The following is a 25,508-nucleotide window of genomic DNA, read 5'->3' on the forward strand; positions in this document are numbered from 1 at the left end:
TAAACTTCCAATTATGGAAGATAAAGATTTAGATGTTTTAAAGTATTCCACATATATTAATCTCCTCTTAGATTACCTATAATTCTCTTCATTTAATTTTTGGCAAAACAAATGTCCTGTATTTATAATGGCTTTTTTTGACTATGAAATATTGTTTGCTTCTGGGTCAAGTCACATAAAATGATTATGTGTCTCTTGTACATTTTGTTTTTCCTGAGGTCAGTAATTACTGTGATTTTTCATTTGATTACTTTTCTATGTACCTGTAGCTAATTTTCCCAAGTGGTCCTACAGCTCTGTCAACAGTCATATTTATTTTTTCTCTGGAGACTGCTCTCCCAGGGTCCTTCACCCTCCTGCTCCACCCTCCTGCTCCACCTGTGGCCCGCTACCTGGCTGTGGTTTGGGGTGCCCCCTTCCCTCCTCTCCTGCTTGGAGTCCTGTTTTCTTAGATTGCATGCCATGTGATTTGCTCTCTTATTTTGCAGAAGCACTGAATTTTCTAATAGCTTCCTAAGAAAGCACATATAGGGAGTTCATTTATTTATTTAGCTGGGGATGGAACTCAGAGCCTCATGCCTGCTAAGCAAGTATTCTACCATTCCACCACTGAGTTACAGTCCCAGTCCTGCAAGAAAAGTTTTTAAATTCTTTTTACTGAAGTGAAAAGTTTGATTGATTATCATACTAATAATTTGCATAGAGAATTCTAGTTTGAGAAAATTTTTCTCCCCATTTTTTTTTCCAGGATTGAAGACTGAACCCCGTGGGGTCTTGCCCATGCTAGGTAAGCACTCTACCACTGAGCAAAATCCCTAACCCTTCCTCCCTAATTTTGAAGGGAGGTAATACTGAATTTGGTATAGTATTCAACTCTTCCTGTGCCGTTGAGTAATAAGAATCAGATGCAATTCCAAATTGTTTATATATAGGGACTTTTTTGTTTTCCCTTTAGAATTATTTAAGATTTTTCTTTGTTTCTCATTGTTGTAAAATGTAATGGAGAAATTGTTTTCTTTTTGTTGGTTGGTTGGATATTCTGTGAAAAGTTGTGTTCTTCATTTTTGGGAATTAAAAAAAAATACATTATTTATTTTGTTATTTCACCCCTTCACCTTCTCTGTTTCTCCAGAATTCATTAAATATTGAACTATCTGGATCACTCCTTTAATCTTTTCATCTCTCTATCTTATAATCTCCTCTTTGTAATCTTTCTGGGAGATTTCCTTGACATTATCTGTGGAGTTTTTAAGTGAATGTTTTATTTTTATGCATTTCATTTCCAAGAAACCTCTCTCATCCCATTATTCCTTTCCCATAGTAGGGCTTCAGCATCCTTTTTTTTTTTTTTTAATGCTGTCTTAGTCTGTTATCTGTTGCTGTAACAGAGTAACACACACTGGGAAGTTTATAAAGAGATTTATTGGATTCACAATTTTAGAGGCTGGGAAGCCCAACAGCATGGCACTGGCATTAGGCAAGGGCATTACATGACAGAAAGGCAAGGCACCACATGCAAGAGAGAAAGCATGCAAGCCTGGGTCCTCTCTTACTCTTCTTTTTTTTGGAGCAGGGAGGGTACTGGGGATTGAACTCAGGGTCTCTTGACCCCTGAGCCACATCCCCAGCCCTACTTTGTATTTTATTTAGAGACAGGGTCTCACTGAGTTGCTTAGGGCCTCACTGTTGCTGGGGCAAGACTCCTGTCTCAGCTTCCCCAACCACTGGGATTACAGGCTTATAAAAGCCACTGATCCCCTGGTGGTGGCCCCACCCTCAGGACTTCATCTAACTGTAATGGCCTCCCAAACATCTCCTCTCCAGATACCATCAACATATGAATTTGGGGAGTAAGTTGCCAACACATGAGCTTTGAAGGGACAATTCAAGTCACAGCAACCGTGACCTCTCCTCTCTGGAGAGTCTGTTTTCTCTGTGTTCCTTTCTTGTGTTTGTTTGCGTCCACCTTGGAACCCTTCCTTGACGTCATATTCAGGTTTTAGGCACTGACAGTTCTTGGAATTGCTGGCCTTGGACAGGTTGTTGACTGGTGACCTTCCCTGTGACTCAGTTAGGTTGACGGGGGTCACTGCCAAGATCCGTGGTGTCTCCCTCCCTGAGGTCTTTCCAGGGTGCTCTAGGCCCACTCCACAGCTTCTCTTCCGCCCAGCACTTAGCGGGCTGTTTCTCCCATGCTGCTTCCTTTTGTAATCACTTTCCATTTTGCAAAGATCTCTTGAGATCTCTGCTTTGCTGTTTTCTTTTGTTCTCTTTGACTTGTGGGTTTAAGCCTTTTTCATTTCATTTTAAGGGAGTTTCGTGTCATCTTAAGGGAGTTTCCAGGAGCAGAGTCAACATATGTGGTCAGTCTGCCACATTGTCAACTCGATACCCTAAGTATGTGTTTGAAAAGTCCCCACAAATTTAATAAGAGATTGCCAAAGAAAAATCCCTAAATGATGTTTTTCTTTATTATTTTATTAGAAGAACAAAGACATACAGAATGTATTCTTTCTTAAAGAATTTAAGTCTTAGCCACCCTTACATTCTTATATTGATAGAGTCATGTCAAAGTTTGACTTTTTAGATATTTGAACCACAAATGTTTTTGTATTTACTTTTGTCTTTCCTGGAATTTGAAGTTTTCCTTTTCTTGATCACAAAAATTCATAGACCTTCACCTCATCATTATATCTCCTAGTTGTACTTCTAGATTCTGAAAGAAACTTGTATAATATTGTCATCTATCTTCTCTGGGACTTTCTTCAAATAACAATTTGGTTTTTTGAACTAAATCCTCCCAAGGGTGTTGCAGAACTGTGAACTAATATCCATACATTGCCATCCTCGGTGAATTCTACTTCTTAAAAAAATCTTATATTTTAGATTGAGTTTTGAATTTGCTAGGGTATAACCTATGGTAATTTTTTTAAAGAAATGGTACGTAAGTTTATGAGTATTTCCATAGCCAGTTGTGACTCTGTGGATAATATCACCCTTTGTCTCACTCAACACCTAGTCCAGGTTGAGCCTTCTGGAGTCCAAGTTCACATTTGCTGCTTGATATGCTGTAATTAACCTTCACCATTCCTTTTGTATTAGTCAGCTTTGTGTCACTGTAACCAAAATACATGACAAAAACAACTTAGAGGGGGAAAAAGTTTATTTTGGCTCATGGTTTGAGAGATTCAGTGGATGATCATCCAACTCCATTGCTCTGGGCCCAAGGAAAGCAGAACATCATGGAGGAAGGGCATGGTGGAGGAAAGCTGTTTATCTCATGGCAACCAGAAAGCAGAGGGGGGGGGCGGGGCAGGAGCCAAGGGGACAAGATATAATCCCCAAGGTCACAACCATAGTAACCTACTTCTTTCAGCCATACCCACCTGCCCAGAGTTACCACCCAGTTAGTTCATTCAATTATTAATCCACTAAATGGATTAATTCACTTATTAGATATAGTTCTCATAATGTAATCATTTCATCTCTGAACATTCCTGCATTAACACAGGAACTTTGGGGGGACACCTCATGTTCAAATCATAACACCTTTCTTTAAGTATATTTCCAGATGGTAGACATACTTTGAGATGCCCTTCAGCCTGTGAGCCAACAGCTCCTCACTAGGAAGAACGCTTCATCTCTATGTTGGATCAATTGAGAAAAAAAAAATAAACAATGCAATAGAGAACAATCTGCCTTCTTCCTTTGGAAACTTAGTATTGCTACCTGGATGGTGGACAATTCTTCCATTCCTGAGGCATGTAAACTTGGACATTATAGGACAGCCGTATTTTTTCCTCTAGAAATCAGTTGAATAATCCACTCTGCAGAGAGAGGGGATAACAAAGCAGATCTCAATGTGAGAGGGAAAATGTCAAGAGAGTTCTGCTATTGTAGAGTTTAATTTTGGACTCCTAAATCTGAAAAGATAAAACGTGGGAGGAGACATAATAAAAACCTATTAAATTCTGAAGAAAGTGAAAGGACTCAATATCATTTTGCTTTTCACACTTCGTATATAATTACTTACCTGCCAACTTGAGACTAGAAAGAAATCGTTTGACAGGGAGAAATAATAACATAGTTTACACTATGAAAAATAAGAGAAGAGTACTCAGTATCATATAACCAGTTTGAAACACTGAGTGTCAGTAAACATTCATTTGATACCTACTACATGTCCATCAGTCTGTCCATCACTGGGGACACAAAGGTAAATGGATGTGGTATCTGCCCTTGAAGCACTGAAAAGTATCTAATGACTTCAAACTGGCCTTTGGGTGTATGAAAAAGTCCTCAACATCATTCATCACCAGGGAAATAAAAATCAAAACCATAATGAGATATCACCTCACTCCTGTTAGGATACTTACTATCAAAAAGATCAAAAGATAACAAGTGATAGGAAGGATGTGGAGAAAAGAGAACCCTCACACACCAATGGTGGGAATGTAAACTGGTGCAGCCATTATCAAAATGATATATAGGTTCCTAAAATTTTTTAAAAATAGGATTATAATATGACCTGGTATTTCCACTGCTGGGTATATACTCAAAGAAAACAAAATCAGCACCTCATACCAATATCTGTATCCCCCACGTTCACTGCAGCTCTATTCACTATAGACAAGATAGAATCACCTCTAAGTGGCCATCAGCATACAAACAGATAAAGAAAATGTGATATAAGTACCATGGAATATTATTCAGTTTTTTAAAAAGAAGGAAATCCTGCCACTAGCGATACACAACTAAACCTAAAGGACATTATGCTAAATAAAACAAGTCAGTCCCAGGAAGGAAAATACTATATGAGGAATCCAAAAAAGTTGGGCACGTAGAAGCAGAGAGTAGAATGGTGGTTGCCAGTAATGGACCTGGGGGGGGGGGAGAGATGCCAGGAACTGCTCTCCACACACTGCCCACAACACTCCTGGGAAAGGCCAAGTGAGGACAGCCTGCCAGCCAGGAGGAGGCCCCTCACCAGAAACCAAACCCTGTAGGACCCCCATCTCAGATTCCAGACTCCAGAAGTGTGAGAAAGTCAGTCTCTGCTGTTCAAGTCTCTCAGCCTGGGGTATTTTGTTCTAACAGCCCGGCTGACTAAGATGAATGGGAAGGAAGGGAACCAAGAGTATAATTTAGACAAAAGAGGAAGTTTGTCCAGGGAGCCTCACCTCTCAGGAAACGAGAGACAAATGCTTCTGCTGGAATGAAAGGGCAGGTAGGGAGGTCCGGAATTTGAAAAGACAGGTGGCTATCGGGGAGCACCTCTGAGAGCCAGGGGTGAGGAAAGTGAGGCAGGACATGGAGGACTCTAGAATCAGGAGACCTTTTGAATCCTGGCAGCACAATGGGCTGGGCTGCAGGACAGGATTAAGCAGGGATGCCCTTCCCCTTAGAATCCATCAGACATGGACTGTGGAGGCTGGGTGGGCCCAGGGTGGTCTGATTGTCTCAAGTCTGCACCACGCACAGCAGCCTTCTGCGGAATGTAAGAGGGTACATAGGATCTGAGTGTTGTGGGTTTTACCTTGGGCTGAGGTTTGTCCCAGGGCCTGAGTGGGGTCAGCAGTGAGAGTCTTGGCCTTTAGTGGACAGGGAAGCAGGGGCCACTGGAGGAGTCTAATGGTGGCAGAGCTCTAATCCTAGAGAGTAAATCTGGGCTTTCAAGGAGGGTGCCAGGACAGCAGCTGAGCCTTCCCTGGGCATGGCAAGAAATTGGGGGTAAGGATGGGTAAGGACAATGGAGCAGGGTGGAGGGAGGAGAGCTCTGTGGGAACCCCAAAATGTGATGCCACAGGTGAGAGAGGGCTAGTCATTTGATTTTGTGAACCCCTAAGCATATCTCTGGTCCCCTTAATAAGTATATAATCTGGTGGTTGTTTTGGGTTTCATAAGGAGTTGAGATGAAATGAAAATTCACATCACTCAGATACTTGGGAAAGGATTTTAGGATGGCCCCTTGGGCACAGAAACCCAGAGTGAGACTCTACGGGAGTAGCTGGTTGAGGTCATCAGATGTGTGGCGGAGATCTCATGCCACCCTGTCCAGACAGGTAACCTTGAGCAAGTACCTTCACCTATCTCCAAGTCTCAGTGTCACAGTAGGGATAACGACTGCTGATGTGAGAATTAAATCAGATAGTCTCTGAGGGACTTATCAGAGTCTGGTGTGAAACTGCAGCTCAATAGCCTTCATCACCATCACCACCACCATCCTCATCATCACCACTATTCATTTATGTTAGTGGTACATTAACATTTTTATTTTGAAATTCACAAGCACTTCTTGAGAAAATTAGGAAGTGATTTTCATGTGCACACAAAAAAATTCTCCAGCGACCTTCCTCTGAAGAGTCATCAATAACATGCTCCTCAGGTAACTCTCGTGAGGCTGCCACAGGTCTGGTCGGCCACTAGACCCAGATGTACCACAGACAGGGGCAGGGGCCACCATGTGCCAGAGGCTTCTATGTGTCAGACCACTACTTGGAGTTTTTATGTTTTCTGAGCCATCGACTAGGGAGGAATGAGGAAAGGAGAGGGAATGATGGGAAGGGAGGTCACAAAAGATCAAGGAGCCCGTTGCTTGCAGAAATCTTTTTGTCTGTCTTAGAAATAGATTTTTGTCACATACACCTGTTTCTGTCCTTTGACTCACATCCCTGTCACCAATCCCATTTCCCTGAATGCAATATGCAGTGAGCTTCTATTGTGAGCCTGAATAATGTTATTTCCCCTGGAATGTGACAGCCTTTAAGGAAATGGACCTCATACAGGGGCACTTTTGTCTTCCCTACCCCCAGAGAATAGTTGCCAATGTCTGCAGACATTTTCTGTTGTCACAACTTAGGAGAGATATTCCTGGTTTCTAGTGGCTAGATGCCAGGGATGCTACTAGACGTGGTACAATGCACAGGACAGCCCCACAATACAGAATTATCTGGCCCCAAATATCCATAGAATGTGTTATGGTGTAGATCTTAAATGTCCCACAAAGGCCTATCTGTTGATGGCTTGGTCTCCAGCCTGTGGCACTACTGGGAGATGGTGGGGGCTTAGTTGGAAGAAGTTAGGTTATTGGGGACATGTCCTTCAAGGGACTGTTGGGACCATGGCCCCTTCCTGCCTCTCCCTTTGTTTCTTGTCTACCATGAGATGAATGGGATCCTGTGCCATGTGCTCTTGCCAAGTGTTACTGTGCCCACACAGCCACAAAGCAACAGAGCCAAGCAACCATGGATTGAAACCTCCGAAACCATGAGCCAAAATAAACCTTCCCTCCTGTGAGCTGTTTTGTCCCAGTGATGAAAAGCTGAGTAACACAGTCCAAGTTAAGAAACCTGCTTCAAGGCAAAAGCAGCCCCACCCACTCCACTGAACTCATTAAGGTTATCAAGTTGGCAGTTTGCTTGGTGCCATGGATTAGAAAGTCTTACCCTAAGTGACTCTTTCCATGGCTTGACACATTTATGTACAATTTGGCAAGCCATGATCACTTTCAAGATTGTTTCACTCCTTGTAGCTCTATGAAGTGGCCACAGTTTAAGACATTCTCCTGTGGGCACCATCAACATTCATTCATTCATTCGACACATACACGTTGAGCTCCTTCTTACAGTGGGACAGGCTGCTGGGTTAAAAGATTAACAGGAGGAAGTCTCAGTGCTCAAGCTCCAGCTGTGTGCATGAGGAGATGAGAGAGGACCAGATGTTTTAGTAAATAATTACGGTAATGTTCTAGGTGAAAGTTCTCACCAGATTTACCATGGTGGGTACAGGAGAGAGAGAGAGAGAGAGAGAGAGAGAGAGAGAGATATTTCCCCTTTGGCCATTAACATTTTTTGGTTTTCACTTGCAGGGGACCCTTCCACATCTCCCTGAATGGAGAGGCGGGATAAGTGTGTGTGTTGGGGGAAGGGGTAGGAATGAGCAATTTGGTCTCAGCGCCTACTCTTTAGGAAGATGCGTCTGATCTTCCTCAAGGGGGAGTCCCAAATGAATAAAAAGTTGTTTTTAATATCCTTGAACTTCAAATCCAAATGTCTGACCACCCAGAGTCAAACAGAAGGAAAACAAGATTTCAACAGCTGGGAAATATTCCAGCCGAAGTAGGTCGATCCCACTCTAATTTATTAAAGTGTTGTGCCAAGAAGTATGAAATACAACGTCAGGTCTGGATAAACCCAGAGAAGAACTGGAGGACCGCAATTTATACACAGGAAACCCTCTCTTAAGAATAATATGACACAGTACGTGGGTCTATAAAAATGACATCCAAATACAAGGAAGTGTCATGGACAGAGTCCCAGCAGGTTGGGAATCCAAAGATCTGGGTTCCAGTCCCAGCTCTTGTACTAACTTGCTGCCTTGGGCAGTTCCCTTCTCTCTGTCAGTCTCAGTTTTCTCATCTCTAAAATGAGGGAATTGAACCACAGTATAAGGACCCATGTTTCCAAAGTACACTGAAGGTTTGAACCAAGCAAAGATGTTCATTTTTCCCCTCTGTTTGATGCTGAGATGACCTGGGAGGTCCCCTTGGGGTTAAAATTTAAGCTGAATCTCAGTTCTGCAGCCCAGGTACCAGTTAGGACAACCTAGATTCCCAAGAAAGAAGCTACTGCCTCTCCCATTCCTAAATAACACACCTCCAAGCCATATTTGGCTTTGAACGGTTCCCATTGTTCCGGATAGCATTTCCCAAAATTGGGAGTCCACACTAAAAGAGTGGGTGCCGTTGCTCTTGCGCCTTCCAATGCCAGTACTGCCACTGAATACAAGAGGCTCCAAGGTTACCTGGGAGTTGAGAGTGAGCCCCAAATTGCACTTTCGAATTGCAGCTACTGGAATGATACACAGATGTCAGAAAGATGAGCATCTCCTGAGTGTCAGCATGCTCATCAATGCCTGGAGTAGAGGGATTCCTTATAATCAAAAAGGAGCATACTATAGGAAGGCAAAGTTGTCCAAAACTAGAAAGGACTTGCCCAAGACAGACACTGAGACTCAGAATTGGGTCCCTAATTGCTTTTCCTAGGCACATTTCTTGGAACACAGGTCTTGTGAGCCAATTTAGAATGTTAGTGGGAGGGGAGGGTTGTGGAATCTGCCACCTAGGGCCCCTTCCCAATTCCTTCCATCCTGAGAATCTGGATGCAGCATCTCACTCACAAATCCCAGTAGCAGAAGACCAGAATTCCCATGGGTTTCTATGGGAAAAGGAAAACAAACCACACACCGTGGCACCTTCTCTTTTTGTTCCAGCCTCCTCTCTGAACCCGGTTTGTGGGGACCAACTAGCTGCTCCCAGGAGCCAGGAGACAGACAGACATTAGGAATCCAAATCCCACAGGAGCGGGGGATGGGGAGCTGCAAACCGTCCCACAGCTTTTTGGGACTGTCCCATCTGCAGTTGGGCCTGTGTGAAAATGTCAAGGCTTTGGGACAGACGAATGTGGGTTCCAATTCTCTGACATGAGGCAATATTTTTTTTTTTCCTCTCTGAGCCTCGGATTTCTTATCTGTAAAACGAGGGTGATAATAATCTGGAAAGGGGATTAGGAGGTTTCATTGAAATACTGGAGACAAAGCATCCACCTCACTAGGGATTGCCAGGGGTGGCGCAGAATTTCCGTCCAGGAGGGACTCTGCTGGAGGAAGGGTTGAAGTGTCTGGCCAGGGGATTTACCTTAGAGCCACCTTCTCCTATCGCACAGGCTGTTTGACTCTTTGCGGGAAGGGGGTCTCCCATAGAGATTATTGCTGGAGTGAGGGTGGGTTCCTACTCTTCAGCAGGTTTTCCTGCACTCCGGTCGAGGCTGAACCAGAGAAGCAGGAGGCCGCCAACCTGGAGGGGGTGGGGTGGGACCCCTGCGACCCCTGCCCGAGAGCAGCACGGTACTCACCGTGTGCACGACGCAGGCGAGCATCAGCAGCAGCAGTAGCAGCGGCGGCGACCCCAGGCTGGGGCGCATGGTGGTGATTGATGAGCTGCAGGCGGGCGCCCCGACGGCTGCGGGCCTGTGAGCTCTGCCAGCTGGGGATCTCAACACCTCGTGCAGGGTTCCGGACCTTGGGCAGACCCCTCACCCCGAGAAGACATAGCTGGGCTACCGGGTCCGCGACGGATCTTAGGACTGCGGCTCCTCGGCTCCTCGGACAAGGTGGCCGCGCTGAGCCGCCTAGCCCACTGATAAGGACACCGCGCTGCCTGCTCGCTTCCACCCAGCCCTCACTGGCTGGGGCCGGCGCAAAGGCTGGCAGGGGAGGAGGCAGAGGGAGGGCTCGGGGGGGCCTGGAGCCTCCGACCGACCGCAGGCTCGGCCCAGCCTTGATGGCTGCAGCCCTCCCCCTCAAGTCCAGAATAAACAATCTCTCCGGAGCCTACAAACTCAAGCCACAAGCTTGCTGAGTGCTCGTGGACAACTCAGGCCACCTCTCTGAGTCTCAGTGTTCTTATTCCTAACATGGTATGGAGTAATACCCAGACTTGATTCCAAGTAGGGGCTCAGTGCATGCCTATTGCACTTGTTCCCGTGGAACAGCTACCTGTTCCCATTTTCACTTTGTTTTTCTTCATTATTCAGGTTATACTCAGCCTGGCATGGTGGTGCACGCCTGTAATGTCAGTGACTAGGGAGGCTGAGGTAGGAGAATCACAAGGTCAAGGCCAACTTTGAGACCCTAAGCAATTTAGCAAGACCCTTTCTTAAAATAAAAAATGTAAAAAGGGCTGGGGATGTATCTTAGTGGTAAAGTGCGGTGGAGTTCAATCCACAGTACCTCAGGTAGGTATTATACTTGCTCATTCCAGAAAGTTTCGCACACCTCCATCCCTTGAGGTCCATCACAAGAAGAAATCTTCGATGATCAGGTGAAACCCAGGAGGACCTTCTGGTACCCCTAGGCATTTTGAGATGATAAACTGCCTTGGAGGCATTGCATTTCCTGGATCTCTTAGGGTTTATTGGAGTATTAGTCAGATACTCTCAGTAAGCCTGCTGGACCTGAGAGAGCCTCAGCTTGGCTGTCCTGGAGGTTGGCGCTTTTTTTTTTTTTTTTTTTAATTCTAATTAGGTATATGACAGCAGAATGCATTTTGATCCATTGTACACAACTGCAGCACAACTTTTCATTTCTCTGGTTGTACAGGATGTATCGTATGTGCAGTCATACATGTACCTAGGGTAATGATGTCCATCTCATTCCACGATCTTTCCTGCCCCCATGCCCCCTATGATGCCCCCTCTTTGCCCAATCACAGTTTCCCCATTTTTCCCATGCCTCCCCCCCACCCCATTAAGGATGAGCATCCACTTATCAGAGAGACATTTGGCCTTTGGTTTTCGGGGATTGGCTCACTCTTTTGATCCATCAGTACAAGGTCCCTCGAATGGCTCCTTCTTATAGACACACAATTTTCTTTTTTTTTCTTTCTCACACCCTTACACCCCACTCTCCCATACTGGGGTTTGAACTCAGTGCTTTGCACATGCTGGGCCAGTGCTCTACCAATGAGCTTCACCCCCAGCCATATCAAATTTTCTTTCTCTGCACTGGTGCCCACACCCTTACTCTGGCCTCTCCTCCTTCCTTAACCTTTCTCCCCTGCACTTTGTGAGCTCATTGGATTCCACCATATCTCCAGGTGATTTACCCTTTGGACAGAGGAGGGCATTGAGGATGGAGGAGGATCTACTACATGACTAGGTCTTTTTAGCTCAGAAGCTTAAATGGGTAAGCCCTCTGCTCCAAGTGTTAAGCAGCTGTTAAAACTACAATATGCTCCAGTCCTTAGCCACCTGACCTTCCAGAAGACACTATTATTGTTAAGGTGAGGTTGGTAGGTACCAGCAGAAATAAAGGGGGAGCTGTTCAGCAATGTGCTTAGTAGAAAAACCTGAAGTGTACATGCAACCACCAACACTAGGATGTTTTTCTACACAAATATTCACCCAGTGAAATAAGTGTGAGGATGTTTGAGTAAGTACCATCACAGCAGGAGAAAACTGGAGATAGTGTTTGTGGAAGGGGAACCCTGAGTCCTGTCCTGGATATTTTATTTCCTTTGGAGAACAATCATTGATATAATCCTCCTGACTTCTTTTTACCTTTTCATTAACACGTACCCATGCACACAGGTATGCATGCACCCAAGCATACACGAAGGTGAGGCCAGATCTACATGACTACTGCATTTGGGATAAGGAAAAACTGGCAAGAGTTCTGCTCTCTCCCTTCTCATATCTTTGACAGCTCACCTTCCTACAAAGAGCCTGTAACTGGATTACCCAAGCTGAGACTAATTGGTAGTCAAGGCTCTGCCCTGTCCTTTTCCCCTAGTTGTTGGTCTAGTACTCTCAGTGGAGAATGGCTTGTCTATCTAATTCTTGGGTCTAGTGTTAGAAACCCTGCTTGCCCACAAATATAAACTACATCCTCCAAGACTAACTTGATTACTAATAAGGGTGATATTTTGTGCTAGGTGTATAGCATGCACAAGGTCCCGTATTCCATCCTGAGCAATTCAAAAATGGAAAAAAAAAAGGGGGGGAAAAGATATTTAGCCCCATCTGTCTTGCTTTTATTTCTGTATTGGTTCAAGACTGAAAAAAATATTATTTTCTAGGCTTCTTGTACCCCAATCCCCTAAGTGAGCATCAGAAAGTGCATGAGTTGTAGATTTGCCAGTCTTACTATATAGACTTCAGTGTTGCTTGACTGTTTTCTGTAACAACTCTAGTTATCAATTTTTCAATTGAAAGAAATAAAAAGGAAATAACACCAAAATGCAATCTTTGCTCTACATCAGAGCCCTATGATGTCTCATGAAAGAGGAAAACAACATTTGTTCTGGACAATTCAATAAACGTTTGGCCTGTGGCAAGCCATTCATTGTAAAGCAGGAAGCTCCAGCTCTCAGAGAGATGAGAAAAGGGTTTAAAGCATTCTGTGAAATGCTTGTACACTCCGTGGATATAACCAGTCAGTGGCTTTGTAAAATCTGCCTGAGAAAACAATTTCATGATAGGGATGGAAGGGAAGGAGTGGGAACATAATAATATATTTACCAACTGTCATGTGCTAAGGAGTCTGGAAATTTGGGGAGGTGTTATCCTATTTGGTCCTCCAAGACTCTAGCAGGGTGGGAACTGGAGCATCAGTGAAGGTGAGCACTCACCCCCATTAGCATAGCTAGCAAAGGGAGAAGCTGGATTTGAACCTAGACTGAGACCCAGTCTGTGTCCCATGCATTGCCCTGAGGTTCCCCTCATTCCTGAAGATGATTTCCTGATCCATGGAGCTTCCAAAGTGCTTTTGCATCAATCTTCTCATTTCTTTGTAACTGCTGGTAGGACCAGCAGTCAGGGGCCTGGCAGGAGAGGGAGAAACCATTGTTCAAATTAGTTAATGAAAGTACCATGCACAGAGAGTAGACAGGAACCAACAAGGGTCAGTGAGACACCAAGGATCATTCACTGTCTCCCTGAAGCAAACTTTAGCTAGGCTCCCGAGTCATCTTCTCACCTGGGCCTCAACCATAGCTCCTTCCTGTCATCCTTCTCCCCAGCCTGGTCTTAGCAAGAATCCTACTAAGTTAATTAATAAGATCTCCCATCCTACTCCTACCTGGTCACCATAACTGATGATAGTTCCTCATCTCCAATCTTTGAGATGTAAGTCCTTGTTCCACCTTCAGCAGAATGCTATTTAACAGGTTTAGCAAGAATTTACTCACCAACCATGACATTTAGATATTTTCCATCAACTGACAGCCCCCATCACTGCCCTGCTCCTTGGCTATAAATCCAGTTATTCTATAGTATTTTTAGTTGAGTCCCCCCTCACATCCCTATTGCAAAGCATGTATTGCAACAATCCTGACCACTCTGGCATGCATCAGAATAAATTTTTCTTTAACAATGGGCAAAAAGCAAAAGCAGTGTTCCCAGAAGCTAACAAGAGCTCTCTTTGGGAGTGGAGTCACCCATAAGAGCTTAACAATAGATGAATGAAGCCACTGTCAAAAAGGTGTCCTGGCAAGGGGATCAGGTGATAGGATAAATACCTTCTTTTTTCCAGGGCACACTTTTGCGATTGTCTTGACAATTTTTTTTTCTATTTTTGTAGTGCTGGGTATTGAACCCAGGACCTTCCAAATGCTAGGCAAGCACTCTGCCTCTCATTTATACCCCCAGTCATTTTCTTCCCTTGATAAACACAGAAACCTGCCCAGGTTCAAGGCAATAGACTCTGTTAGTCAACTTTCCATTTTTATAATAGATACTCAGGATGATCAATGTATTATGAGAAATGGTTTATTTTGACTCATAGTTCTGGAGTTTCCAGTCCATGATCAGTTGGTCTCAGTGCCTTGGGCCTGTGGCAAAGCAGCACACCATGGTGGGAGCACAAGGAGAAGCCAAACTGCTTACATTATGAACTAGGTAGCAAAGAGAAAGAGCTCAGGGTCCTACAATCCCTTCAAGGACACACCTGCAATGACATAAAGACCTTCACTAGGCCCCACCTCTAAAGGCTCCACCACCTCCCAACAGCAATAAACATTTGTTGGAGAACTAATGTGTATTTGGTGAGTATTTGCTGATCACTTGCTCTGTTCCAGGTGCTGGGTGAGGATGACAGAAGCTGGTGGAAGTTGCCTTTTGTAACCTCAGCCCCATGCACAAAGCCAAGGTGCTGGGTGTACCACCCAGGATGCCCAGGAGGCCCAGAAAGATGACTGAGGCTGCTACCTAAGACTTAAATCACTACACATTGAACAACCTATTGCTTGGCTGACATATATGGTGGATGACTTTGCAAATTGTGGTAGATTCTAGAGAGCATATAGTAAAGAACTAGACAGCTGAATTAATGCATAGCTTGGGTCCTGTCAGTCACCATGTTTGTAATCAAATGCATCTGAATATCAACAATTTTAAAAAGGTCAAGCATGTAGGCATGTGTTGGTTTTTCTTGTCCATCTCTGTTCCTTCTTCTGGTACAAGAACCTTCACTGTTCCACTTTAGGCCACATCATTTGAGTGAGGATTTAACCAAGAAGAGCCGAGAGTGAACACATGACCCAGACCTGGTCAAGGAGAGTCACCATCACCTCTAACTAGCCATAGTGATTGGTTCAGGGATGGACATATGACTTGACTTGGGCCAACAGAAGTGATACCAACAGAACCTATATGTTGGCATTACAATCAAGCTAACAGCAAAATGGCAGTCTTGTGCCACAGGATGAAGATCCTGGTTGAGAAAGAAGCCAGCTTGGACTAGAAAAAAAACAAGAGACAGAGAGATGCAAAATTCTTACACCAGCATCTTGACACCTGAAGGCAGCTATAACTGAGGTCTTAAAGAAGCCTCTTTCAATCTCCATACACCCTCCTCCCCTCATTTGAATCTATTTCCAACTCTGAACTAGCTCTGACTTGTGCTTGGGGACAGCTTGGAGGAAGAAGTAATATTTGAGCGGAAATGGCTGGTTTTGGGGTGTGGAAGCAACGCGGACACTGGAGTAGGGGTGGGAGCGGGGATTGAGTGTCTGAGAAAGAACTGCCCCTGGGTGTCTAAGGTTTTCACCAAATGACCACACAGGTATGGACAATGTGCTGTGGCCCTTCGGGTATGGAATAAACCCAGCAAACAGCCCTGTCCTTCCCTGAATGTCAGTTTTACTAGGAGCTGAACTAATGTATTATTGATGAGCCATAAATAATGGGGCAAGAGTGATTTCCTATTCAGTCCTGAAGTACAAAGGTATAACACTGACATTTTAATGAGGTTTTTAATGGTCCAGGCTCACTGTTTACACTCTGGAAATGTAGACTGGCTTTCTCAGGAAAGCAGTTTTTTTTTCTTTACTTTTCATATTTTCCTCCTTCATTTGTCAGCATCCTTTTGAATATTTATATGAAATGTTATAGTTAAAGCAAATCAAATAAAAGAGAGCAAATAAAACCATTTCTGAAAGACGATGTCGCTAATGCTTCCAAGACCTTATCTTCATTGCATGGGGCAAAGGAAGGTCAGGTGCAGTCCAACCTTCCAAACGCTGCTCCCATTTCTGCCTGGCAAGGCTTTGGCATAAAGAAAAGAATGTTGTCAACAGAAAAATCTGAGTTCGAATCCTGACTTAATCATCAGTTAACCATGCGACCTTGGGAAAGTTACTCGAACCCTCTAAGCCTCAATTTCTTCACCTATGTAATGGGGGAAATAATATGCAACTTCCAACATTGCCATGAGGCTGAAATAATTCAGAGCATTTATATTGTCGGCCAAGAGCCTTGTTCAGGATCCCAGATAACAGCTTTAATATCCACTGCCAGATGATGCCTTCAGATGATTATGCTTCCAAGCTTTGAGGTCTTTCAACTGGAGCCCAGATATCAGGGAGCCTTCCCTGGTGTATCGTCTGAATTCCCCTATCCTTGAGAAACCACAAGATACAAAAACTTTTTATAGTTGTCTCAAGTCAGTGAATTTGGAAGTAATTCGTTATGGAGCAAGAAATAAGAAGTGCAACAGCCGGGCATGGTGGCACATTCCTGTAATCCCAGCAATCTGGGAAGCTAATTAAGGCAGGAGGATCACAAGTTTGAGGCCAGCCTCAGCAACTTATGGAGGCCCTAAGCAACTTAGTGAGATCCTGTCTCAAAAATTTTAATAAGGGGGACTGCAATGTGGCTCAGTAATAAAAAGCCCCCCCCCCGCCCCCCGGGTTCAATCACCAGTACCAAAAAAAGAAAAAAGAAAGAAATACAACATAATTTTTTAAATTCTGCAAGACAAAAACCAATATCAGTGCAGTCAAATGACAAACTGGGAAGGGATTGGGAAAAATTACCACAGAACAAAAGTCTAACATCCCTAATATGTAAAGAGCTCCAAAGATTCAGTAAGAAAAAGATGAAGAATCAATCCAATGGGAAATGGGTAAAGGATATGGATTCACAGGAGGGGAAATACAAAAAAATATTCTCTAAACATAAAGGCATGTTCACCTTATTCATTTGAGAAATGTGAAAAATAACACCAAAATTGAAGTACCATTTTTAATCCTATCAGATCAGCAAAAATATAAAAGTTTTATAATAATTAATTGGTGAGGCTATAAGGAAACAAAGTGTCATGCGTTACTGGTAGGAATAGAAATTAATGCAATTCATTGAAGGTAACTTGGCAATAATTATCAATACCACCAATTCACAAAACTTTTGATCAAAGTACTTATACTTTGGGGACTTTTCCTACAGACATGTTCACACGTTTATGAATAGACATAAGCACAATTTTGTAGAAATGATGTACATACTTGTAAAGTAACAACACTGGTTTTAATAATAGCATAAGATTAGAAACTAAATATCTAACAATAGAGACTGGGTACATAAATTATTGACTGTTATGCAGACATAAAAAAGAATAAAAAGGTACTTTACATACAAATATGGAATGATCACCCAGACAAATTTTCAGCGCAAAAAGGAGGGTCAGAAGAGTAAGCCCTTGGGCTTTTAAACAAAGGATCAAGGTCTTACAAATACAATTTTTCACATCTATATAAAACATAACCCTAAAATATTAATATAAATCTGATAACATAAATTACCTCTGGGAAAAGAAACTTGATAGCTAAAGGAGTGCATTGTGACCTCAATTACCTGGGAGGTCTGCCTCCCAGCCAAAACTTCTCTTGCTTTATAAGCCACCCAATTTAAAGTGTTTTGTTATAGTGACCCAAACGGACTATGGCAGCTATTCAGTATGAGAGAGCACAATACTATGAGAGAGGTAACAGATGGGACCTAATTTAGAAAGCAAGCCAGGGAAAGCCCCTCTGGGGAAGGACTCCTTTGGCCAACTAGGAATTAGCAAGTTTTTGATTATTTTTTGCTGCAGCCTGAACTACCATCCCCAAATATCAAGGTTGGAAACTGCTTTTTGTATCTCACAAATGTTGGGGTCTGCAACTCAGATGGGACTCTTCAGCCCAGTGAAAGCACTCATAGACCCACCCAGACCCAAGAGGAGGGACAGGGATCTCACTCCTCCATGGAAGCAGCATCAAAGGATCTGCCACCCGTCTACCCACCCCAGGAGGCAAAAGAGATGTTGAGGACACAGTACGATGAGAAGGTGGATGGACGGGCTGGCAGCCAGGTCCCTCTGAGTCCTCCAAGGACTTTGAATTTTATTTTCTATACAATTTTCGTATACTACCAAGTCCAGCTGAGGAGTCGTGAGCACAGAAATTAACAACTTCCCCTGTTCTACTGAAGAGGATAGCTTATACCTTCCTTGCCTGTGTCACACTCATGCTGGGATACCTGCACGTTCTGCTTATTGTAAATGCTAAGTGGAATATGTACATTAAAGATTGAGTAACTGACGATCTGAGACAGCTATACTTGAAGAGAAATCTTAAGTTACATGATTCTCAAACTTTCATGCACCTAAGAATTGCCTGGGGGAATCTTATTAAAATGCAGTTTCTGAATCAGTGGGTCTGGGAGAGCTGGAAAGTCTGCCTTCCTAACAAGCTCCTGGGCCACAGTGTACACTTTCAGTGGTGAGTGTTCAGAAATGTCAGAGATTTTCAGTTGCAAGGAAGAGATAATGAAATACAGGTACAAACAACCATAGGTGAAATGATGTCATCCAAGCCCATGATCTTCCTCCTATCTTCTTGGTCTTTTGTCCTTGTCACCACTTTCACCCTAATGCTAATGCATCTCGTAGCCTTTGATGGCTGCTGAAGTTCCATGAATTATTTCCAGACACTACAATATCCAGAAAGAGAAAGATACTGTATCTATGTGTGTCTTCTTTGCAGGGAGAAAGCCTTCCCCAGAGGTCTACCAGAAGTCTCTCAGAAGACTGCCTAATGTCTTTGTAGCCAGAATTGGGTTACATACTCAACCCTAAATCAATCATGGGCAAGGAGAGCAAGAGGATTGAAAATTCCACATTGATCTAGATTAATCTACAGCTAGAACTGGCAAACAAGGGAGAAAACCTGAACAAAGCTGGGGTTCTGCTAGAAAGTAGCAGAAAGCAACAAATGGTATCCTCATAGTGTGATATATAATTTGGTTAATTGCTTATATAGAGACCTATGTATAATCTATACAAAATAAGGATTTTTTCTCAAAAAAAGTTAAGTACAAAATTCAAAATGCTACCCAACACCCATTAAAATGCAGATGGAAACAAACATGATCTTGATTTGAGCTGGTGTGAAAAGGTCTGGAACAATGGCAAACATGTACCTGTTCTCTTGAAATCTACAACTTTGTTGGGATAACAAAACAGAAATAACTAAAGCAACCTATTAGATAAACAAATGAAGTTTTTCACTTCATTGGCCAACCGTTACTGAGGAATTGCTAAAGACAAAGAACTGTGTTGAGGGATTTGGGAGATGAAAGTACAGTGCCATCCCACTAAGATCCTGCAGTTTAAGATGCATATGCAAATAATAATGGGCACAGCCTATAACAATATAAGCACTCGTAAGATGGTGGAAGGAGTGTTAGAAGGAAGATAGAGGGAGAATCGTATCTAGTGGTACCCATGAGAGATGGGGAGGTTTTTCATAAGCAGTAATTGTTGTGCTAAGGGAGGAGTTAGAGAATGAAAAGATGGAAGAGAAGAACATTCCCAGTTGGGAGGGAATATACATGTAGCATAAATGACCATGAAGGAAAGCGGTCAGTCCTATTGCATGCTCATTATAATCTCTTAACAGCATAAAGCCATAAATAATATCAAGTAAATACCAAGTCATACATGGAAAGAGCAAGACAAAACAGCTCATGAGAAGGGAGAAGGCTGAGCCATCTGTGTAAGGAAAATGTCCATGGATGACCAGGGTGGAAAGGACAGGGCAGATGGGCAGGAGGCAATACAGGTTTCAGGCTTAAAACTCCTAAATATCAGTTTCAAGGACAGAAACAGTGTCTACCATGAAGAAATCACAAAAAAACAAGGATATGGAGGGGGAATATATCAATTAAAAGACACCTAAAAGAGACCTAAAAGACCTATCAATCTATCCCAATGTGTGGATTTTACTGTATTTGAATTCCTATTCTAACTAGCACATGTTAGGAAAAATACTTATGACATTTATAGGCAATAGAATGCAGTATTAGGGATTCGAAGATTAAGAAATCATTGCAATTTTAAGGTTCTGCTATTGTGGTATTTTTGTTGTTGTTTTAAGAATCCTTATCTTTTAGATGCACATCCTGAAATATCTGTGATGATGAAATAATGTCTAAAATTTTCTTCAGAGCAATAGAGTGAAGGAAAGGTACTGATAAAATAAGGTTGGCCATGATTTGATCCGGTTACAGTGGGTGCTGAGGTTCATTATACTATTCTACCCTGCCGCTGAATATGTGTGAAATTTATCATAATAGAAAATATAAATCAAACTGCAAAAAAGTAGGGCAGCAAGGATCAAGGCCAGTGGGGAAGCTCCGCCCACTGAGCTGGAGGCCCCGCCCCCGCCCGTCCTCCGCTGCAGCAATCCGCTCTTGCAGGTTTCCAGTTTCTGGTGTCTCCCGACTTTCTCATTCCTCGTCTAGAATCCATGAGCTCTCCCCCTTCCCAAATCATAAATCTCACTCCAGATTCTGCCCCGAGCCAGGTGGACGGCTCTGCGCCCCGAGAAGTTCCCCGTGGCCTCCGGCCCTCGAGCCGCGGCCGCCCGGCTCCCTCAGGTCCCGGCGGAGTTTGGTCGCGTCCGCCCCCTGCCCCGCCCCGGGGAGCGCGTCCGCGTCGTCCTGGCAACACTGCGAGCAGGTGCCGGCGCCGGCCGAATCCCGCCTGGGAACCATCTCTTAGGTGAGTGGCCTCGGGCCTGAGTCTGTGAGTGACCCAGGGTCCGCCGAGCTGCGAAGGAGGCCTGAGTCCCGGGCAGGTGTCCAGCCCTGTCCATCGGCCAGGGTTGTAGGAGAGGTCGGGACCCGAGGGCTGAATGAGGATGGGTGGCGCGTGGGGGCGGAGGGATGGAGTGAAAGGTCCCTGAGCGAGGAAGTGCTTGGCCTGACTGCTGGAGGAGGAGATGAGGCCGTGGGGGTGCGACCCTAGAGAGAGCTCCATGCCCCATGCGGTGGGCAAGCTGGCAAGAAAACTGTTTACTTCTGGACCTGCCTGAGGTAGAGGTGGTGCTGAGCCCCGAGCAGCCTCCCGTGATCATGCTAGGGAAAGGGAGTGCAATGGGAGGTGAAAGCAGAAACTTGTATGGGAAAGTGGTTATTAAGCACATCCTTCAGAATATGCACGTATTTTACTTGACACTCTAGACTCTAGACTCTAAAGTTATAGGCCTTCTGGGGTTGGGGGGAACCCACAAAGATACACACAGGATTTTACAACCAATTTCAAGGGCTTCACAAAGCAACCCCCTAACCCCAAGTTTAGAAGCTAAGTTGTGGAAGACAAAGTGCAATTTGTAAAGTGCTCTAACAAGACAATAAATTATTGGGGTTTTTTTGCACTGATAAATTTATTATGATTTAAATTTAGTTTGGGTTAAAGAATTTGAGGAACATAAACATTACAAGGGAATAAAGTATTTATGCCAAATGAGCAATAGAGGCAGTAATTGCTTAAAAAAAATGTTAAAGGGTTTTGGGGTCAACGTGGATTTCATGAAGAAAGTAGAATTTCAAATGAGCATGTTAAGGGAAGGCAAGGCTGACAAAATGTGCAACCTAAACTGAGACCCACAGAAGAATATCCCCAGGTCTCTACACCTGGCAGACTATAGCCTTCACCATCTCCTCATTGCCCCCTGTTAGCAGAGGGACCCAGAAAGGTGACTCATAAATGCCACACCTGCAAATAGATAATCCAAATGTTGAAGAAATTCATGGTCACATGCCTCTGAGAAGCTGATTTGGTGAAATTTCAGAAACAAGAAAATTCTTTAACTATCCGACGTTTTCCAGGTTTATTTGATTATGAAGGCCTTTACTTTTCCCTTCACGTATCCAAGAAGCATCTCAGGAGAACATTTTGGGAAAAAGCTCTTGAGGTTCACAGAAGGGTTTGGAACCAGGGCACTATTATTGAGTTATGATGGGTGATGTTCTTAATGGAACATTAATGGGACAGCTCATGTGGGAATGGAGTGGTCAGCGTACACTAGAGACAGGGAGGGCCTGAACCACAGTAAACCATGCAATGATAAGAGGTACAATTGTCAAGAACTGAGGGAAAAAAATGTGCCTGGTTTCTCAAGGATGATTATACTCATGCTGTTTTCTCCTCAGGAAATGACTTTTGGCTCTAGAAGGAAGAATCCATTTCTCACCAAAAAATGGCAGTGGTGAAAGCCCCCAGACAAGAGCAGAAGAATGCAGAAGAACCCTTTAGCAACATATCACCCCTGCTTCTGAAGAGCCTAGTGGAGGAGCCCAAGAAAAGAGCAGAAGTACCCAATCACCTACTTGAATCAAGTAAGCAGTTAGAATACAGATTTGCTTTCCAACTCACACCTTCTCAGGGGAGTCAAAGTCCAGACAGCATAATGGAATTATTGGTGAGGATTTACCTGTATTGTTTTATAGGCTCAGAATAGTTTTTACTATAAGAACAGTAGTTCTATTCAGATCTAACTGTTTCACCAGTAGATTTTTGGGATATCAATCAGTCACCAACTTCTGTCATTTCCACGTCCTCTAATGTCTCTGCTGCCTGTCCTGGCTGCCTGTTTGTCACCCTCAGCAGTCTCAGGACTATTACAGCACTTTCCTCCTGGCCACACTCTCCTCCTATCACTTTCTGTTTTAGAATCCTGGCTGACTCTTGTCTCTATCCTGTTTGAACACTTTCCACAGTTCCCCCTGCATACAGAATAAAGTCACAATATCTTCGCTTGGCACTTGGCCCCCTTTACTGTCTGATCTGAACTTGACCACCCACTGCCATTTCCCTGCTGGGCCCAAGCTCCAGTTCCTACCTGGCTATCCCACTTCTTCAGAGGAGGGGCATTTTTTACCTTCTTGTCTCTTCTCACGCACAGTCTGGAAAGCCTAAAAAAAAAAAAATCCTATAGTTGTTATAAAAAAGGGTAATCATTTTACCTGCATTATTTTCATTTAATCTACACACAACAACTTCATGGGTACATTCGATTTCCATTTTACTGTTGGAGAAACTGAGACTCAGAGATCCCATGATTTCCTAAACTGGCACAACCCATAAGCTGAGAGCTGGTAGAGCCCCGGGTCCAGCTCTCCACCATCATGCTTGGTTGCCCCCCACATCCTCCAATCCCTGTCTTAAATGTTAGTAATGTAATATTTTGGTTTCACTCTTTTGTCACTGTAGAATGCATGTGTCAATTGCAAATTGGTATACCTTCACCATTTCTGGGCATAAAAATCCTAGTTTCACATCTACTTTGTGGCCCCAAAACAAAAATCTTTCAGCATTAAAAATATATGTATTGAATATGGTAATTTGAATATTTGAGAAATGACCAAATAATAACCTGCAGAGATCACCAGTCCCCTGACACACCATCCTCACCCTGTTCCAGCCCTTCAATTTGGCCTCAACATTGACAACTCACCTGGTGAGAAGAAAACCAAGGTCTCACACCCACTTCAGATGTACCCAGAACCACAATGGGCAAAGGATGGGATGCAGGTGTCTGTGGCTCACAGGATTTGCATGTGGCCAAAGTAAAAAAAAAAGGTTGTCTTTTGTGAGAAATAAGATGGTGCATGCATTCTGAGGGAAGCAGGTGAGTGGTTGGAATTAGACCTGGGCTTGATTTTTGACTACCAGTCAGGGGTAAATTGCTTAATCTTGTTGAGTCTCAGCTTCCTCCTCTGCAAAGTGGAAATAATACCTCACAGGGTGGGAAAGAATGTTATAAGCAAATGTATGCAGTACACTGCCTGACACAAAGCACCCAGGCGTGGAAAGAATCATGCACTGGGGTCTCAGCCCCTTTTCCACATGCCTGCATTCCAGCATAAATAGAAAGTAAAATTCTATAGAGCTGGATGTTTTTAGGAGCTCAGCTGTTTTAACTTTGTTCTCAAAACTTAAAGAGGAAAAAAGATCTTCACATTACAACAAAAGCAATTCAAGAGCTTCAAGATTATTCAATGTCATGTTATAATGCTGTCCAGAGGAAATCAAGTAATAAAAGTTAAATACACAGTAATAAAATCAAATCCTTGGTGTTTGAATACTTTGAACTAGATATTCATCATTTAGTAAGTAAGCTCAGTATTAACACAAAGACAAGGTACATAGGCTTTACCAGTTGGTGTTTTATGAGAAAGACATATTCAACGTCTGGGAAGAGCAAATTATTTTAATAGGTAATAAGTGCAATGTGAATTTGTTGTGACAGGAGCATCTCCCAAGTAATGCTTGAGTACAGAGAGGAGAAGCCACCCAGTTTCTTCAGAAAAGACAGATAGTCTTGTTGATAGCTGAATCCAGTGTCTAAAACTTTCATATGCTGAAAATGCCCTAAATTAAAGAGAGCCCCTGTTTAATAGGATCTTGTTTAACTTAATATTTCCTTTGAAGTCTCATAATGTTCTTACCTTGTTTTTACAGAGGTTTATGCCAAGCTTCTAGATAATAAAATCATCCAGGCCAGACCCGGAATAGTGCATTTTGGAGGCTATCAAATAGAAAAACAGCACCAACAGATTCTGGTAGGTACTTTTTAAGAGGGATAATTAACCATAATAAATAGTAAAATGACATGAGTGTTCTGCACTTATATTTCTCATTTACCTGAAGAGCAGCATAATTCACTGAAGTGCCTGGCCAGAAGTGTAGTTTCATGATGGAAAAAAATGTTAAAGTTGCATCAACTTCCACTCTGCCAAAGGCTCCTCCAGCACTCTTTCCAAATGTATGTCTCTGCTCAGCCACTCTTAGGGCAGACACTGAGCTTCTTCTTTACAGTATTGCATTTAGTCCTCAGCTCTTTGAAGGTTGTGTTATAGCTCTCATCATATAGATGAGGAAACTGAGATTGCAAAAGTTTAAATTATTTGTTCAAGCACAGAGCTACTGAGTGATGGGAGCAGGACTTGACTCCTAGGCTGCTTTCCTCCAAACTACTCTGGTTCCAGTTCCAGGAGAGGGGTCTGCCTTTCCCAGGAGGTCCCAGAATCCATTTAACCTTGTGCCTACCTAAGTCATTCTGGCCAGAGAAGATTTGTTGACATCTAGGAAGGCAGAGGCAGTTCTGCTGTACAGGTTCCACAAGAGACAGAGACTGGACTGCAAAGTAGCCAGAGCCCACAGTGATGGACATTAACTAGAGAGCCACATGGAAGCTCAGTCTTTCTGGGTCCCCTTCATTGACCTGGATGTTGACCAGAGTGGGCTTTGTGTGACTTCAGAGTCCTACCTGTACTAACCAATGTGAAATGTATTTAAATCAGCATTCCAACCTCAGTGTCCTCACCACTATCCCCTAAAGTCACAAT

The 25,508-nt window shown here is 43.4% G+C and overlaps 2 protein-coding genes across 3 annotated transcripts in view; one reads left to right on the forward strand and one right to left on the reverse strand.

Moving 5' to 3' along the window:
• The window catches only part of Sctr (secretin receptor), a 64,077-nt gene extending 54,097 nt beyond the window's left edge, over nt 1-9,980 (reverse strand). The window contains exon 1 of the mRNA XM_077792733.1: nt 9,912-9,980. Within this exon, the coding sequence (XP_077648859.1) occupies nt 9,912-9,980 (69 nt within the window). The remainder of the gene's footprint in view (nt 1-9,911) is intronic.
• A 12,377-nt stretch (nt 9,981-22,357) lies between these two features.
• Cfap221 (cilia and flagella associated protein 221) overlaps nt 22,358-25,508 on the forward strand; it is an 87,896-nt gene continuing 84,745 nt past the window's right edge. For both annotated transcript variants that reach the window (XM_077798197.1, XM_077798198.1), the window contains exons 1-2: nt 22,358-22,496; nt 24,622-24,722. In XM_077798197.1, coding sequence (XP_077654323.1) covers nt 22,358-22,496; nt 24,622-24,722 — 240 coding nt within the window. The remainder of the gene's footprint in view (nt 22,497-24,621; nt 24,723-25,508) is intronic.

Source organism: Urocitellus parryii, chromosome 1 (assembly GCF_045843805.1).
Source record: "Urocitellus parryii isolate mUroPar1 chromosome 1, mUroPar1.hap1, whole genome shotgun sequence".
NCBI classification, from domain to species: domain Eukaryota; kingdom Metazoa; phylum Chordata; class Mammalia; order Rodentia; family Sciuridae; genus Urocitellus; species Urocitellus parryii.